This window comes from Lissotriton helveticus, chromosome 12 (assembly GCF_964261635.1).
Source record: "Lissotriton helveticus chromosome 12, aLisHel1.1, whole genome shotgun sequence".
Classification (NCBI taxonomy): domain Eukaryota; kingdom Metazoa; phylum Chordata; class Amphibia; order Caudata; family Salamandridae; genus Lissotriton; species Lissotriton helveticus.
Window position 1 is genome coordinate 447182809 of NC_136073.1, and position 19942 is coordinate 447202750.

General features: G+C 41.9%; 1 protein-coding gene across 1 annotated transcript in view; it reads left to right on the plus strand.

The window, feature by feature from the left end:
* The window catches only part of SLC12A4 (solute carrier family 12 member 4), a 546284-nt gene that overhangs the window by 282197 nt on the left and 244145 nt on the right, over positions 1-19942 (plus strand). Inside the window, exons 9-10 of the mRNA XM_078670770.1 lie at positions 5795-5959; positions 7321-7419. Coding sequence (XP_078526896.1) covers positions 5795-5959; positions 7321-7419 — 264 coding nt within the window. The remainder of the gene's footprint in view (positions 1-5794; positions 5960-7320; positions 7420-19942) is intronic.

A 19942-nucleotide genomic window follows, 5' to 3' on the forward strand; every position in this document is an offset into this window, starting at 1 on the left:
GACATAGCACTTCAAGTCCTTGCGTTGCCTTACTCTGCGCCAAGGAGGTGTTCCATGGGCTTTGTGAGTGGTTCTGACGCAACACCTATGGACTTTGATGCTGCCCCATATTTACAAAACCAAGTAAACCTGGGGCTGTTGCAAACACAGACTCCTCCCCAGCGGAGGCGAAGGGGAGAAATTCTTTCATTACTCTTCATTCATTTCCCCTTCCATGTGTGCTGCATTCTGCAGCTCGAATAGAAAGATGAAAACAGCTCTTGAGATTGTTTTTGTGAAGGAAGGTGCCCCTTCCTGTACAAAAACAATCCTGCCTATGTTGGTGCTACTCAGCATGCAAGGGAAAAGGACAGGAATGCTCTGTATTTCATAAATACAGTGTATTCCAGCCATTTTACATTGGCATAGGGCAGCACAGCAAGAAGACTTACAGCATTGCCCTACTCCAATTCCTCATAAATGAGGCCCCCCCACGCTCCCTGACCTTTGGTTTGCTAAACATTGTTTAATATCATTTCATTACCGCAAACAAATATTTGATGTGGGAATTTACGGTGTTTATGACTATTTATAGTTGGCGAGGATGAGGAATACCAGGTTCTAGAAAGTTTTAACAGAAGGGGTCTTTACGCCAAAAAGAATTTGACAAGTGGGTCTCTGCATCAAAAAATTTGAAGACCTCTGCTCAAGACAGTTGCTGACCCTTTGCCGAATTTCAGTGTCTCAGTGGGGAGTATCCACACTTTCACATGGTGATTATAATAGCCAATTACAGGATCCTCTGTTTGTAATGAAAATACATCAACCTAAGCTTTGATGCAACCCAGAAATAGTTCACTCAAGGTAAACTAGTAATAATTAAAATATTTATATTACATTGTGGTGATAACCACTGTCTAATTATAGTTAAGACCTAGTTAATAGATCTTTTGGTTTGCTAGTAACTTTGGTGCCATTGAAAGATTCTTCACAAAACATTACCCAAAAAACAAAAAAGTTCATTCACTTCAGGTCCTTCCTAGAACGTTTTGGGGTGATCCGTTAAGGAGGGGACGAGAAATGAGGAACCTCAAAACAAGATTTCCCCATGCAGTTTCCATAGGGCTTTTTTGCACATCACTACTGCCTAAACAGCTGTACAAAATGACACTAAATTTGAAAAAAAAAAACCTCTATCCTAACCCAGAAAGTGCGCGTTTGTGATTTTGTATAAACCTGTTCAGTAGTGTTTTGCGAAATGATGGTTCAAAATGTATGTATATGTCATGCCACAGTACCTTTGTGGAGGATCCACTGGACATTGCAGATCTGCAGACTCAAACTATGCGATCTCTTTGGCTGGCTGCACCGTTAAGAAAAAATTGCAGCCACCATTTTAGGATGTGAGGACTAACCCCCCCCGTGTCCTAGGGAATTGGGGAAAAAAACAATTAAGTGGCAGTGCTTTGTGTGGGATCTCAGAGTCAAAATAAAATACATTTTTCCCACAAGTCCATGGAATCCTGGATCCACCATGATGCTCAACACGTCCCCACAAATGTAAATTTGAAGGGATCCATAATCTACGGCATCAAAGAACAAATAAAGGTGGGGGTGCTGAACATTGCTCAATCATGGGGCATGGTTGCCCAACTAAAGATGTGGTATGAATTTATTCTTTTATAAACCCTCGAGAGTGACTGAAAAAACTAAAGTTAAAGTAACATTTTAGGTAAGAGAAAATGTCTGTTAAAGCAAAATGTTCTGCAACTGTAAAAAAACACTGAAATTCACCAGTTTTAGTTAACTGAAAAAACTATAACTGGTGCCTTTGCCATACACTGCTCATGACCTAACATACTGCATTCCTCATGACATCTTATATGACATCATGAACAACATCACTGATGAAATCTGAAATGACATAATTTATTCAGTTAACTACATCTGGTTAATTTAACTGGTACATAAACTTATCATACTCCTGCCACCTCCTCTTGGGCTCTGACATTTACAAGTTGTATTGTTTTGAAGCAAGTTCCTGAGTCATAAGGTGCAGTGTGACTCCTCCAAGATGGCTTTTTATGCCATCAGGTTCAGACACACACTAAGTAGGCTCAGATGTTTGCCCTAGAATGCATGTTATTGTTAAATGTCTTCGGTGTCCTTTCTTAAAATTTTGGTTCTACATCTTTGCGCCAGTGATAGACATCGAACCCTTAATCTGTAGTTGTTCTACAGCAGCATTGTGGCATGTCCCTATGGTGACTGAAAATACTTCTCCATGTTGCATCTTACAGAGGAATGATTATAGGTGATGGAATGGTCACCACTCCAATATTGCCCTCACTGCCATGCTCAGAACCGGTGTACTGATCACCACCAGGTCTGCAATCTCTGTCTGTTGCTTGACCAGGATGATGCAAGCCAACAGGCATTCAGGTCGAAGAAAACTCTTTGGTATCAAAGGGAACACCAGTGGGCACACACTGTGCAGCTGGAGGACATCTCTCTGACCCTAGTGGAGGAAGACCCTGCCTTTGATGCTCAAGAAGAGGAAGAGCCTGGACCATTAGGGCAAACCCTCCAACAGATACCAGACAGCAGATCTGATGATGAATAAGTGGTGGTCCCAACATCGAAGTCCAGCCCTCCGAGGGAGACTGCTTTTGTGAACTACGAGTATAACTCATGATGAACATATGACCTTTCCCCGTGCTGGGGCAGAGAGACACTTTTGTGGGAGTATGGCTTTAAGTCTTGAGTGTGTTGAGAAGGGCAAAGCTCGGCAAGGACCATCGCCTCCAACAAAAGCCACCCAAGGGGCCAAGCCTTCCAAAGAAACAAAGAGTTGCAAACCTACAACAAATTCTGCTTCTTTTCACACAAATCGTAACATGCCAGTCTGCACGTTCCTGCGCCTGCCAGGGATGATGCCATTCTGCATCGCAGTGGTCCCATAATCATGGTTGCACTTGAGGCCCTTGGAAGATTGTCTGACAATCCAATGGTCACAAGCTCAGGGTCAGTGGAACGATTCAGAAAAGGGGGTGGTGATGAACAGAGTGTCTGAATTAAGCAGACCACTCTTACCCAGTCCAAAGATCAGGGCTTGATCCTTCACCGTTATTTAGCTCACTGCCCCATCCCAGCTCAGAACCTGGCTATATGCAAATTAGTCTGTCCCTGGCCCAGTGCATGATGGGAACAGGGCAGACCAAACTACCGGGGCCGACGACGCCTGAAATGGCAGAAACCGGTCCCCGGAAGCTTGTTTCCTTCCCAGTACAAGAATTGGCTTGGTAGTTTGGTTTTAATTCAGGCACTCTGTTCATCACCACCCCCTTTTCTGAATCATTTTGTCCACCATAAGCGTGGAAGGGTATACTCAGATGTGAGTCCCTTGCTCATTGCACCATCAGGATTCAAGCAAGCCGGGCCGACGACGCCTGAAATGGCAGAAACCGGTCCCCGGAAGCTTGTTTCCTTCCCAGTACAAGAATTGGCTTGGTAGTTTGGTTTGCCCTGTTCACATCATGCACTGGGACAGGAACAGACTAATTTGCATATAGCCAAGTTCTGAGCTGGGATGGTGTAGTGAGCTAAAAAACGGTGATGGATCAAGCCCTGATCTTTGGACTGGGTAAGAGTGGTCTGCTTAATTCAGGCACTCTGTTCATCACCACCCCCTTTTCTGAATCAGGGTCAGTGGAAAGCATTATTGTGGATACAAGCCAAATCTGCCCCTTACTGCAATGGTGGAGACACACCAACATGTTGGAAGGCAAACCTTTTGCAGACCCAGTTAGGCCAGTGATCATTACTATGGTTACCTGCTTCCTAGGGTGGGGTGCTCACGTTTGATATCGTTTCACATTGCACAGTCTATTAATCTCCCAGTGTTTTTGCTCCACTTCACCCTTCAATGAAAGAGGAGAGGCTCCATTGGCTGGACCCTAAAAGAGCTTTGTACTTATACATTGATTGCACAAAAGACCATAGCGTCAATGATCATCTCTTTGTAGGTTTCTCTGGAGCAAAGAAGGGAAGGTGGTGTAAAAAACACCCAGTGACGGTGGATAGACAACTGAATCAAAATCTGCTATGGACTGGTCAAGAAGCAATTCAATAAAGTCCTATTTCTCCAGGGCGAAGCCCGAAATAACAGCATTGTCAAGGGGGATATCGTTGCTAGACATCTGGCAGGTGCCAAAGTCAGCATCAGGGCTCTCGGTCACAAAGAACTACTTCCTTGACTGGTTGTTCCAGCGGGGGGTGGGGTGCTTTCCCACTAAGGCCTGCAAGACACTCTGGTCTGAGTCTAACCTTTAGAGTCTAAAGAAAAAATTGATGCAGGCCAGAAATAGCGTTACCAAAGTTAAGTAACTTGTTCTTCTGATGGCTGCTTCTAACCACAGATTCCTCACCTCTAGAACAGGCACCACTGCAGTATGTCCTAAATGGTTAAAGGTTTGAGACCTTTAACCATTTAGGACATACTGCAGTGGTGCCTGTTCTAGAGGTGAGTAATCTGTGGTTAGAAGCAGCCATCAGAAGAACAAGTTACTTAACTTTGGTAACGCTATTTCTGGCCTGCATCAATTTTTTGGGTGAAATTAAAATAATTCTTAAAGCACGATTCATCTGTATTATTCCAAAGTATCTCTGAATTCTGTAATATATATGTGACCTGTTGCAATTTTATTGTTGAATTAGTCTGAAAGGCCTGCCTCTGTTATCTACAATCATTGTTTTTGTTGTAGTCTATCTTATGTAGTAGGTATGCAACAAACCAGTTTTCTGCTAATTAATTTTGCTGTATGTCCATAAACTGTAACCATAACCTACTGACTGAAAATCATCAGTATCATTAATCCTACCTCTACATATCTAGAAGGATAATCTACTCCCTGAAATGTCTTTTGTGTCCACATTAGCAGAGATGTCTATGATCTGGGGACTTCGCTCTGCATTTTAGATATGGCAGCATTTCCCCATTTTTCAGAGCCCATTTTAAATCGGAAGACAGAAGAACACTTCCTTCTCGAACCAGATCTTTAAATAAAGCTCTTTCCCACACCTAGCCTCAGCTCTTTTTGTGATCTACTGGAAGAGACCAGACACTTGCCTGCCGTTACCATGAATGTAAATGTGTATGCCTAAACTGGGATTTCCTGTTTATCTGTAATGCACCTGTATGGACAACTGTAATACAATCTTTCCGAACATTTCCCTTTACAATTGCACACATTTGCCCGACCAGGGCATACCACACATGCATACATTAGATTGGATAGAGAGGAAATAGGCCTCTTTATTACATAATTAAAGGGAGAGACTGCACATGCCTGGCCAGGATTGGCACCCAGGTGATTGTTGTGCTTTAGAAATATGTATAACATAATATAACATAACAGATGATCACCAGCTACGTTTCCATTAATAGTAACGAACCCAACCACGAAATATAAGTAGCTATCTTTTTTTTGTTTTTGTTTTTTGTTTTTTAAGCATATACTCTGTGTATCTTATGATTTGGGAGGCTATTAATAAATGAATGGTATAGATACACTGTAGACCAGTCTGTTCATCCTTATACCAGCCATATGTTTTTTTTTATTATCTCAGCTTCTAATTTAAGCATTTGTCCAATCTATTTATCAGAAATCCTTATGCAAATATATGCTAAACTTAATCTTGGATTTTTCATACTGGAACTTTCATGTCAATATAACAATTCCCTTTCTTACTCCTTAGAGTGTCATGATGTAAATAAGAGTACAATGAAAAGATGTTTATATTTATTTTCAAACAGATAACATGTGGAGCAGTTACTTGGAGAAAGGAGAGATACTGGAGAAAGCTCATCACCCTTCAGTGGATGTCCTTGGTTCTAAGACCAACCTTCATATGTATGTTATTACTGATATTGCCACTGCTTTCACTGTACTGGTCGGAATCTTCTTTCCTTCAGTAACTGGTGAGAACGTATGTATTTTTAAAACATCTAATTAAAAACATTAATAGTAAAGTTCGATTAAAATCTCAAAATAAAATATGTACTTAATGTTATCAGATTTTACCAAGTTACTGCACATATATTGTTGTGTAAGGTGGGGTACTTAGCATTGGGCGATAGACGTCAGTCATTGGAAAGTGTTTTGAATAAACAAATAAATAACCAAGGGTAATCTACTTGCACTCTTCAGTTTAGCCTTTTCAGGCTGTTGATGGGTAGAAGATTGCAATAAATTCTGGTTCATTTTATTTGTGTGGAGCTTACAGACACCTCCAAGGTCTCCTTTTCTTCAGTATTTAATGTTGGTATAAGAACTTTAGAAGATGAATAAAACTTTAATGATTACAACTTTGCTCAAGTCGCCTAATTATGGAGAAATTATTCATTCATATCTATTTTGGTGACTTACCTGACCCAAGATTACTCTTTTAATTGGCCTAAGAAATGGTATGGATCGGGGGTGGCATGTTTTAGAAATATGTAAAAGAAAACAATGGTCAATGTCCTTCCATACTTAATATATTGTATAGTGTAGCACATGATTGACAGATCCCTGGACCATCTTACCTAGACAACGCTGTCTACGGTCTATTTCTCTGCCATACCATTCTATAGAGACGAAGTGCTTTATATTTGCTATTGATGGAGGCCTTTTTTGATGTTAGATTCCTGGTAGAACATGTTTTATAAGCTGCCAAAAACTGTATTGAACAAAAGTGAAATGAAACAATAAATGGAGAGTAAGATAATTGTTATTCATGTCCGGATAAAAAATATGTAACTAATGTAATGTTTTTTGGGTTAAAATTTCCTTAAACGTCTTAATCACCATAAAACGTGAATTTATATCTTAATATATCCGTTCAAGTGAGATCAACTGATCAGTAGAATTTATCAGATAGAATTAACTGAATGGATTATAATTGAGTTAGCACATTGGGACACTATATTGTGTTGAAAGTAAAAGGAACCCATTTGTTTTGAAACTGTGGTGTCCTGTTTTTAGTCCTATATTTCCGAGTTGCAAATTGTTTATTATTGTGATATACTTAATTTGATCATTAGTCAATTGGTGTTTAGGATAATTATTCCAGGAAGGGTTGCAGTCCTTTTTACCTGACTAGGGTGTGGCTACGTGTTGGTGTTTCTCTGTTTATACCATAAATTAACCTTAATGATATTCATGGGCTGACTGGCAGTTACTTAATTCACATTGTTATCTATAAAAAAGGTTAGAATCCTTTAAAAGAAAGTGCAAATGTAGCCAAACATATTTGTGAATATTGGTTTGTTTTCATCATTGAATTGTGTTTATTTTCAAGGTATCATGGCTGGATCCAACAGATCAGGAGACCTCAAGGATGCACAAAAGTCAATTCCAGTCGGGACGATACTTGCCATTGTAACAACCTCTTTGGTCTGTATCCTTTTTAAGTCTCGCCTGAGACCCCACATGCGCTGTCACTGTCGAAGATCTGTTGTGTCTTTAAAAAAAACACCTCTAAAAAGAGGCTTTTAGCCCGCTTGTTGCTTACCGATGGGTGGCTTCATTGTCACCCTTAATTTCTTTCCTTTGATTGGTGAGCCTGTGTTGGCTTCACGTGTGCTTGACTTTCTCTCCATGTGTTTGTTTTCTTCCCTGTAGTATGGACCAAGTATTGATTTCTTAATTTGTATTGCGCTCAGATTGTGGTACATTTATTTGCTCTTGTGTTCAAGGCAACTTGAACCACAAACCGGTATTTCTAATAGTTGAACTCCAACAACTAGCATTTACAAATATTTTTCGCATGTGACCAGTGTCCCAAACACACATTTTGTCCACCTGTCACTTTAATTGATGATGAAGCTGTAAACATACTTCTTTCATTTAAGACTGTTGCCATACAGTATGTTTGATTCTGAATTGATGTTTCCTAATGTGTTACATTTACTTATTTGTTGGCTACCTCTTTTATAAATTAGATAATGTTTTATTCATTGTCAAAAGGTGATTTCAAAAGTTTTATTTCACCCTTACTACTCTTTAACTCTGCCCACCCCATAACCATAAAATCACCCTTACCTCCCGTTACCTCGGTCTGCCCCTGAACCCTTAATTATCCCATCTCTTCCTTTATCTATAACCACCATTCCCTAAAGTCACTCTTACCTCCCTTTACCTCACCCACCCCTGAACCTTAAATTCTCCCTTACCTCCCTTTACTTTTACCCACTACTGAACCCTAAATTCCCCTTACCTCCCTTACTTACCCCCAAACACTATCAACATTGCTTCCTTTTACTCCTACCCACCACCACACCCTAAAATCACCCTAGTCTCCCTTTACCCACCCCTGAACCCTAAATTCTTCCTTACCTCACTTATCTATCCACGTGAGCCCTAAATTCACCCTTTACCTTTGTTCATCCTGACCCTAAAATCCCTCTTGCATTCCTTTACCTCTACCGACCCCAAAGCCCTAAAAACACTTTTTAAAATAACATAAAAAGGATGTCATTAAAAAAAAATACTTACCTGCATGGTAAATTACTGTGCATGGTAAGGGCTGTTTCCCATTCCTGCCCCCTCTTTAAACACTATCCTGCCTTCACCCTAGCGTCCCTGAATGTTTTGGGGGCACTGTTGGTTGTTTTATTCCTTTGGGTATGTTTGGTGGGCGCCTTCACCTCTTAGACAGTTTGCCCACTTCTTCCTCTACACCCTATACTTTAAGTCTCGCCTGAGACGGCAAATGTGTTGTTGCTTACAAGACATTTTATTTACTCGGGCCTCCTCCCGACATGGCCACCTGCTGTCATCACACTTTCCTCTATGCTCCTACCTACTAGCCTCCCAGAATGTCTGTCTGCATTCTATGTTGTACTTGAATGTTCCACACTTGTAAGTTGATGGTCTGGTCATCTGGTGAGGTGTGTTGCGCTGCTGTAACTTAATAAACCTATCCTGTAACTACTAAGAAGTGTCCTGCTGCCTACCGCAACATCTTTACAACAGTTTGGCGACTATCTTGGCTGACCAGACCAGATAAGCAAACTAAGAAGATCAGTGCAGCACGAGCAACACCTTGCATCAAGAACTCAACAAGGTCCATCCAACTGCGGCCAGAAAAAACAAGAAGAAAAAGGAGGAACTAAAAGTAACCTGCCACAAATAGAAGAAGAGAAAATGGTAACCTCTGAGTCAAAAGTACTGTGGGCTATACGGCCCGGTTCTAGTCTCGGAACATTCGTCCCGGTTCTGGGAACCACCTTGTCACGATTTTCTGTCGTGGTACTGGAACTTTTGTCCTGGTTCTGGGGACAAGTCTGTTATGAATCTCAGTTGTGTCCCCTCCCGGTCCTGGGACCTCCTTTGTCTACTCCTGGTACTAATTCTGGGGCCTTTGTCCCCTTCCGGTCCTGGGACGTTCTTTGTTCTCTCTCGGAACTGATTCTGATCCTCTCCCGGAACTGATTCTGAGGTCTCTGTCCCCTTCCGGTCCTGGGACATCATTTGTCCTCTCCCGGTACTGATTCTGGGTGTTTTGTCCCCTTCCGGTCCTGGGACATCCTTTGTCCTCTCCCGGTACAAATTCAGGGACATTTTTTGTCCCCTTCTAGTTCTGCCAGTACTCGGACTACCTTTATCCTCTCCCGGTACCTGGTTCTGCCTGTCCTGGGACTTGCCTTGTCTTCTCCCGGTACTAATTCTGGGGCCTTTGTCCCCTTCTGTCCTGGGACGTCCTTTGTCCTCTCCCGGCCTCGTTCTGGGCCCACTTCCTCAGTCCTTTGTTTTCCCTGAATTGGAGTTTGAGTCCCAATCCTATGTTCTCTGTCCTTGTTCAAATTAGATTCACATTGCACTTGCTATAGTTTTCTCCAGGTCAATATTTAAATCCTCATTGCCACTTTCCAAATTATCCAATTGCATTTCAATGATTGGTATAGCGACCCGAAGCGGGTCAGAGGACCCAGAACTGGGTCTAACGTTCCACATCTGGAAACTCGTCAGGAATCTCTGAACCTTGACTGAGAACTAGGAAGGGTCAACCGTCCCACAGTTTGGACAGTGATCCATAACCCAGAAGAAGCTCCTGCAACGGGGTCTCAGTGCCCCAGTACTGAGATGAAGAGTCCAGTATTAGAAAATGAAATACAATTCAAAAAAACATTTATTTTGAACTGAGAGTCCGGAAACAAAATCTAAAAAGAAACAGAGGCCCTCAACCAGAGCAAAGGACCCAATATCGAAGAAAGAGGTCACAAACCTGTTAGAGGGATCCAGAACCAGACCGGGACTTCTAGTTCAAATTCTATCTTCAGTAGAACTTTTATCTTCAACTTAGAGCGTAAAACAGGTTGAAGAAAGTGAACTTTCTCTTTGTTTTTGCTGGACAAGGATAGATAGGAGAAAGTGGACTTTTTTTCCTGTTTTATCAGTTTAAGGGGAATAGGTGGTGGTGATACCTATTAGTTGTTTTTGTGTGATGTGCTTCACCTCACTTCACTCTTAACACTCTTTTCCACTTAACGCTAATTTGCCTTCTCTATCTTTATTTTCTTTCCTTTATAGAGGGAGGATCTGAAATACATTTCTAAATAACAGAGGAGGTTGTGTAGTAAACACGTGCTCCTCCCAACATGGCCATCTGCAGTCATTAGTCTTTTCTAGATAAAGGAGGAGGATGTGTAGTAAACTAGTTCTCCTCCCAACATGGCCACCTGCTGTCATCACACTTTCCTCTATGCTCCTACCTACTAGCCTCCCAGATGCCTTTCTAGATTCTATGTTGTATTTGAATGTTCCACACTTGTCAGTTGATGGTCTGGTCTGGCGAGGTGTGTTGCTCTGCTGTAACTTAATAAACCTATCCTGTAACTACTAAGCAGTGTCCTGCTGCCTACTTCAACATCTTTACAACACCGTCCATTGCTTACCATCGGTTGGCTTCAGCGTCACTCATTTCTTTGCTTCTCTTTGGTCACAGAGTGCCAGCTTAATTTCCTATTTGTGTGTTTGGCCCTACACTGAAGCATGTCCCAAGTACTGCTTCACTTGCAAAGTGGCCATCTACTGCTCTTCGTTTTCAGAAGTACTTTTTTCCTTGTTCCTTTTTTACTTCCATCCCCTTCCTGACTTTCCACTCCCACATTGTTTCTTGCCCCGCCACCCCACCCCTCTGTTGTTGCTTGTCTGGTCAACCCTGCCTCCTCCCCTGTTGCTGCTTGGCCTGCCTAGCTACTTCTTCCCCACCCTTAGTTGCTTTCCCCCTCCCGCCCTGCCAGAAAAAAAGCACACAAAGTTCGACACCAATAGGTTTCAAAATGCTGAAAAACTGTTGATGTAAATTTAAACGGTGCCGGCAAGGGAATTTATTTGAAACAGTAATTAACAGATTCCAGACTAAGATCTTAATTCTATATATTAGTCTGTTCTAGAAAAACTGATATCTGATCTCAATTGAAGTTATCTGTCTGTCAATTAGACAATGGTAATGAAGAAACAGCACGGGAAATCTTTTTTATCAAAAAATATTTATTTTATATATATTTTTCAAAAATTCAAATGGTACATTAAACAGTTAAAAAACTGATCATGATGCTAACAAATGAAAAAGAAATCATAAATTATTCCTATAATTCATCAGTACATAAAGTCCAATCTATTCAATCAAAACAACAAGTGACTCCTATTTTTCTTAAACTAAAGGTCGCTTGTATAATTAATAGCAGATGGGGAAATGGACACAGTAGTCGACGTTTTGGTCTTTCGTTGTAGGACTCCTTAAGACGTTCCTCAGGACAACAAGCATGAGCATATGGCACTGACCCCTTTTTTTAATCAATCCTGTTATGACTTCAGAATTAGTGCAATCAAAAAATGGACTCCCTGTGGCAATCCTAATTGTCTGATTATTTTGTGTCTCATGGACTGATCAATGCGAGGAATTTCTTTATATAGAATTAAGTTCTTAGTCTGGAATCTGTTATTTACTTTTTCAAATAAATTATCTTGCCGGCACCGTTTAAATTTACAGTAGCTGCCCAAGCCAGCAAGGGTATATTGGGTCGGCCACCCTTCTATATTTGCAAAACTGTTGATGGCGCTGTACTCCCTGTTCTACATGGCCTTTTTGGCAGGGTCTTCAGGCGGGTCCAACAGGACGAACTTCGCTCAGAGGTAAGATAATTCAACAAGTGAGTTGTTTTTCCTTGAATGCCTTTTTATTTATTTGTGAGTTTCAAACATCGCTAATCACAGCCATGCCATGATTCTTCTTGCTTTTAAAAACTTCAGATCGCTTTAAGTAGATTGAAGCCCTCGCACCCATTTATGGATGGCCCTTATCATTTATTTTTGTTATTATTGCATAATTTTTGTTATGCCCAGCACCCTCAGCCTTTGGCACAAATATGCTGCCACCATTAAATAAAGATTAATGGATACATGTGTATTTTAATTTCTTGTTGGTTTACGTTCGCTGACGATGTTTTATTGTCATTTGTCTTTTTTTTGGGTGAAGACAGGGAATATTTGCACACTAAGATAGCTGTCTCTCGTTATCAGTGTTGGCCATTCAGAGCATCTTTATTTCTAACTTTCAACTATGCTGTAGAGCAGCTGCGCTGCTGTGCATCATGTCTAACAGACCTTGCTATTGACAATGGCAATAGCTCTTGCTAGGCAATTTATATTGGTTTTGCTAATACTTGTTTATATGTGGCCTTGGTATAAATACATTTCGAGGAAGAGCTCAGTATCTGAATTTATTTAGAGAAAAGCTTGAACTACATTAACACTCATCTTGATGAATAAACACATGTATGGATATCTTGGACGTCATTGTGATATATTATCGTCGGAATATCGTTGCCTTTGTTACCAGAGCCCATAAGGTTTGAGGAATTAAACAGGGGACTAGCAAGTTATAATTTTACATTAAGATTATAGAATATGCATTTCAAACCAAAATTAATTGGCTCTGTTTGAACTCTGTGTAGCGTAACTGGTATACTTTTAAGTGTGGCAACTAGTATGTGCGCTCCTTCTGCAAATTCAAACATGAGTTGTAGTTTGTAAGTCTTAGCTACCACTTGAGTGCTTGCCACAGCTGTTCCACCAGCTAACTGAAGGGACATACGTTTATTTGGCAGACCAATTTGTACTTTCTCTGACCTTTTTGCATCCAGCAAATATGAATTGTACCATTGTTCTGTTGTAACTAATGTAACTTCGAGTTCGAGTATGGCAGGCCCACATAAGCTTCAATATGTGGGTTTTGAGTATCCTGCATGAGGTCCGTTGTGCTGTGCTTACATTGATTTTGTAGTCTTCTCTTGAGAGTCTTGGTTCAAGCAGAAAATGTCTCATCCGAAGAGTGAAACTGTATATGTGCCGCATATGTATGTGCTGCATTACCGACCTTGGAAACTGCTGCACTATAGATTGAGCGGGAATCTCTTGTGCTTATTAAAAGTGAAGGCAGACCTCACAAAGGCAATCATCCAATATGCAGAAAACTTGTAATTTGCCATAACTGCTTGTGTTACATGGTTTAAAGGACTCACAGTTTTGATAACCCCCTAGTTTTCAGCTTGATCTGCACTTTATGCTAGGTGCCTTTTGGTTCCCATCCTGCATTTTAGATTTTCGTTGCCTTACAGTTTCTGTTAATTTATCCATCTTGCAGTTTTTATAAATTGAACTTGTGATAAATTCATTACCTGAATATTCGGCTTGCTGGATTGGCAACAGCACATTTGCAGCATAAAACAGCATCCCTCCACCTCACCCGCACGCATCCCTACAGTTGTCCTGTTGCTTCATGTCACTTGGAAACAAATTATCTGGGCTTTACTTTATCAGTTACCGGTTTTCTGAAACAGTAATCCATTTGGTTCAATTGGAGCACAAAGATGACTGTCAAAATGCATTTCTTTTCTAAATACCAGCGCAAGACTTCTAATATAGTGTCCTGCAAGTTCTGGTAACCCTACCAAATAAGGAATCCTGCATCTTCTAGGTTCACATATATGTGTTTTCCTGCTCCGTTACCCCAGCACAAACTCCCATTTGTTTAGCTGCCAAACCCTTCAAATAAACCCAATACTTTGCATCCCATCAGCACTTCTTTCCATATTTGATATTCACATGCTTCCTCAAGATTCGTATCTCCTGGAATACTATCAACCCTCAATCATACTCACCCATACAGAAAATCCAGCTCCACCTCCTCCTCCGCTTCTACAGCCCTGAAACCCCTACACTGGCTCCCACTACACCAGAGAATACTCTTTAAGAGTCTCCTCATCTTCAGAGTCTCACTCAAACTGGGGCCACATTACCTCGCATCAAGAATCACTCCCTACAGTACAACCAGAACCCTCAGGTCATCATCAGCCAACCTTCTCAAACCTCCCAGTTTCAGTTACAAAACTAGGGGAGGAAAAACATTAACAGCATTAGGCACCATAGCCTGGAATCTACTGCCACCGCATCTGAGAACGTATACATTTGAAACACAATAAAGGAAAAAACTAAAGACTTGGATTTTCGGAGCCCTGGATGAACTTTGCCTCTACCTCATCTAAGAATTTCTGAGCAGCCGCTTACCTCCACACCAGCGCCAGGATGCTCCTTTCGGAGTGGCAGTTTGCCCTTTACAAATGCCAATTTTCATTTCATCCATAAACACATACTCTAATACCTCGGTTCTTACCCTCAGGACTCATATTTTATATCTCAGCACTCCAAAAAGAGCTTACACACAGTTTCCTGCCTATAACTCGGAGTACAAACCTGGTGTCATTTACCCCCCACACACAATAATACTGCCAAAAAAGGTCCATGTTTGGAGTCCTGCCACTTATAGCTCTGCAAACACCTAATCAATCAAGCTTCTACTTCCTGACAACTCGAACAAGACTTCCTGCACGCTAAATGTCTTCAAAAAGAGCCTATGTCTCATTTAATGCCCGTCATGAAACCCAAATCTGTTTCTACGTTACACCCAATGTTTCAAAAAAGGCCACACCTGACTTCTGTCAGCCTCACACCTCCAAACATCCCCATACTAGGATTCATACCCCACACCCTATATAGCCCATAATTTATTCAGTGTCCAACCTCCAATGCTTATCTGAATTCGATCTGGGGGACATTTTCATCATGCCGGCATAATTGGCGTAATATTCCATAACAAAATGCATGTGAAATTACAGAGGTTATGCCAATACGCTGCTTTACGCAGTTTATGGAGGGAAACTAATGCGAGTTGTACCGTTTGGGTGATTTTTAAATGCAAGCAGTATTTCAGGCAGATTTGTTTTCCCCAAACAGACCAATTGGGTAATTTTGGTGCACAAAGCTCCAAATCTGAATGAGAGTGGGAGCGTTTTGAATGTGAGCGAGTGGAAACCATCTAGAAATTACATTTTCAGGTTTAATTTTTACTTGAACAGACCATTTGGGTAATGCTTTGAGTGAGAGGTGCATTTCACGGAATTATGTATAATTTTGCAAAATTACACTACAGTAAATTATGGGAGTTCGCACATCCCTGATCTGAATATCTTGTGTACCTCCCAACATCCCTTCAAACACACATTTAATTCCTGACAATGTGCTAGCCCGCATTCTCCTAAAACATAACCCATTCCTAAGTGTCCTCCTTTTTCACCTAAATCCCCAATGCACCTTTGCACCCGAAGATAAGCTCTCTCCCATAAACATACAACTATATTTGGCCTTGTCCCCCCCTACACCCCAAACTCCGAAATACACATCCAAAACCTGGCTTAATCACTCTCCGTTCCCCATTTCTCTGGTATACATCTCGTACATAGCTTTCTCTTTTTCCCTATCAAGTAGCTCACGATCAAGGCACGCAGATGATGTGTCTTGACAGGCCATGCCTCCGGTTGATAACTCCTCATAACATGGTTGTCTTCTCTAGGGGATTTATAATCCAGAAAGTGTCTGTGTAGAGCAGGGCAGATGGGGCATGATGTAGGCCAGAGAGGAACATCTCAGCTCACCTGTCTGCCCCAATAAAGCAGCCTAGTGGCTGGACATTGGGCGTGCAGTAAGAAAATAATATCTTGCAGGCTTTTTCCAAACAGTGTGACAGAGACACTACCACCAATGTGGGAATTGTGAACCTCGAATGCATAGATTTCAGAGTCAGTATTTGTAAAAAAGGAATGGATTATTTCACAATTTAAGCATTTAACCTTGAAGCGCACGTTTCTCTTTCGAGTTAGTGCAGGTATGAATCGTAAAATGAGTTATTTGATAATTTAAGTCTGTTGGTCCCTGCATGATATCTGTTTGTGCAGTTAAGAAAGAAGAATTCCAGTAATGTAATTATACAATTTATTGGCGAGTCTGAGAAACCTCAGCTCATACGAAACATCCAACTCGCAAGAATACTAGGATGACCAAATAATGGTGTTACCTTATTCCGTAGGGAAACCCAGTAGGAGAGGTCAAACATCCCAGAATGCAGAGGGCAAAAATACCCCTCATCTTTCTTTGACGTAATAACGACAGGACAAGAACAATACAGTAATGTAATTTAACATGCGATGTAATGCATGCAATAATCTTCCTTCTATGTCCGTGCTTTGCTGACCCCTTTCCTAGATGCTGATGATGGTTTGACATCCACTACTAGAAAAAATCTTCTAACTTATCCCATTTTTTCCAACCTCCAGTTTGACCAAGTACACAACAACCTCTTACTTGGCTACAAGTTTCACATTCCATCAATGACCACCTAGCACCCTCTTTGTATTCAACTTTGCCACTTCCACTTACTCCAAATCTTTGAATTTTAAGCACCCTTGGCTCCTTCACCGTTGCTTAATTACCCATACATAGTGTGTTGAAACAACCACACTGCACACTTTGTACTCACTCACCATGTTCTGCATTGCAGACTTCTAAACATCCAAAATCCAACAGTTTTTAATTGGAAGTTTTTCTGTATAACATACAATCTGAGCACAGAACATGACACAACCAGTAGCATACAGATATATTACAGTATATATATGCAAAAGAGATGGTAGACTGTGGCAACCAAGCAGGACCCAGGGTGCCCCCACCAGATTCAACTATGCCTGCCTCAGGAATGCAGCTTGTTTCCAATCTCCCTACTTCCGCCCTGTCATCCCGTTAGGGAGGCAGACCACGTTTTGCATTAAAGGTCTGCATCAGTATTCTTGTGTGTGGGATCCAATAGTTACCAGTCCATATTACTGCCTCCACTTTCCCCAGACCCTATTGAATTTCCTCAGACAACCCCTGGCAGAGTATATAACTTTTTAAGCCCCCATCCATATATCCATCCCAGCAATCCGCTGACTCCTAGTTGGTATAGGGAGCAACTACTCAATTCTGTGAAATGTCTCTTAGCTACTATCAGTACCAAAAGTTACGTTTTTTTTCTCTTGGGAGATCGATGTCCCCAGGGACTCCTTTTAACAGAAATTGGGGGTTGTGTGGTATTTTGTCATCAAGTGTGGTGATCATCTGTATATTGTGCATCTTAGCTCTGCCCAAGTAGGCCCGGTGTAGGATCTTAAGATGACTAAAATGGAAGCATGCGCTAATGGCCAGCTTATGAGGGTGCCTCAGGGTGGTCTCCCAGTCCACATCCTCCAGTACCCCACGTCCTTTTCCCAACGTTGTCATAAGTTCCTAAGGCTATTTGGTATATTAGTTATTATAGCTTTGTACTATGAGGATACCACTCCTTTTCCCAGTGGGGCCCGCAACAGAAGATTCTTGAGAGAAGCCAACTTAGGCAGGTCTTCCCAATTTAACCCTTTTGCATGTAGGGCATGTCTGAGGTATCTATATTTATATAGCTGAATACATGAGAGGTCATAGTAGTCTTGGAGAATTTCAAATGATCCAATGGCTTGTTTTCTACGACTACTCATCCTAGAATTCCCAATTCAATTCCATCTGGCAAAGCCCTGCAGCCTAGGCACCTCCATCAACACAGACCCCACCTATAGTAGAGTTTCTTTCGTGACCCTTCGTTTCGAATCCCATGTGTGATCATATTCTATCCCAAGCCGTCACGGCCACCTATGCAGGATCAGGCAGGAGGGTTCTGTCCCTTCTATCATAGAAGTAGTGCTCTCAGGTGGGGGTTGACCATTGAATGTCTGTTCAGTCAGCCCACCAGTTCTCCTTTTAGGACGTGCCTCCAGTCACTGATGGTTAGAATTTGGGAGGCCCAGAAATATGCCTGCATATATGGCAGGGGGATCCCCCTGTTGTATGCAGCTCGGTAATGGGTTTTCACTGATATCTGGAGGGGTACTCTATCCCATAACAGTACTCACCTCACTGTCTAGTCTGGGAAGTAGGATTCTGGGATAGATTAAGGTGTTTTCTGCATAGCGTATATGAGTTTTGATAGAGTAACCATTTCAAAATTGGCATCTCTGCCAAGGAGTGTTAGCGGCAGCTTACACCATCTGGCAATGTCTATTTGCATGACCACCAACGGTAGCTCCAACTTGGCCTTCCAGAACTGCTCCAGATTCATGGTGACAAAAATGCCCAAATATTTGAAACTGTCCACCACCCGTAGGGTCATGCGGACGCTATCTTCAGGGACCCAAACTCCAACCCAATCAAGTACCGACTTATGCCAGTTTATTCTGTACCCAGAGTAATCTCCAAAGGTTCCACAAATCGCCAGGGGATTCAGCATCTGCCCAGGATTTGATATGTAAAGGAGAACCTTATCAGTGCATAAAGACATAGTGGCCATCTCCCATTCTGCCAGGCCATCGCCACTGCTAGTTTACCTCCCTTATCCAATCCAGGCAACCAGCGGCTCAATGCACAAGACCATAGGAGGGTGGTAGATTGGGGAAATCCCTGCCTGGTCCCCCGCTCTTGTCAGAAGGTTTCAGACATGTCCCCATTCACTCTTACCACAGCTGTAGGCTCTGCGTTTAGCGGGGTCACCCAGCTTCAAAAGCGAGGTCTACATCCAAAGCTCCTCAAGACCAGAGACAGATGAGGCTAGTGTATTGAATCAAGTGCTTCTTCAGCTTCAGTTGACACCACAGCCAAGGGAACCCTAACTTCCTTCACTGCATCAAGCCAGTTATATAGTCACTACAGGTTCTGTCTGGGAGATCTACAGGGTATGAACCTCCTCTTGTTGTAATGAACGAGCAATGTTTTAACGTTATGTAACCTACAAGTCATTATGGCTGCCAATATCTTGGTTTCAATGTTAAGAAGCGAGACTGGGTGGCAGGACCCACAGTCTGTTCTTGGTTTGCCCTGCTTGTATATTACAGTGATTAATGCATGTCAAAGATCAGGAGGTAGCTGCCCCTGTGCAGCGGCATCTTCAAACATCTGCAACAGGTGCAGGCACACCATCGTGACCATGCTCTTTAACAGCTCCACTAGTAGCCCATTGGGTCCTGGTGTATTTCCACTTCACATTATTGTGAGAGCCTCCTTCAGGTCCTCGAGCGCTCGTTTCGCTGCCAGTATTTCAGCCTCTTCCTTTGACAGAACTGCGAGGTGCGGTGCTCTCAGGAATTGTTCTGACTCTTGGTCATCTGCCTGTGACTGTGCCTTGTAGAATTTATGGTAGTATTGGGTGAACTCCTGGGCTATGTTCTTACTGTGAGTTTGTGTTTCTCTTGTTGAGGCAATGACTTCCCCCACTCATTATGCTTCTTCTTCCTTGCAGCTTAGCCAGGCGAGTAAGCGACCAGCCATGTTCGCCACTCTGTATAATTTCCTCTGAGTTGTTTAAAATTACATTGGGCCATCCCCTCCACCTAATTATGATATTCCACCCTGACAGCATCCAGTCAAATTCTCATTAATTTCGGCACCCTCAAAGGATACACCATAGTGCTGGAGCTTATACCTTGCAAAAAATACTCCTTAAGGGCAGGTCAGTAAGGTTC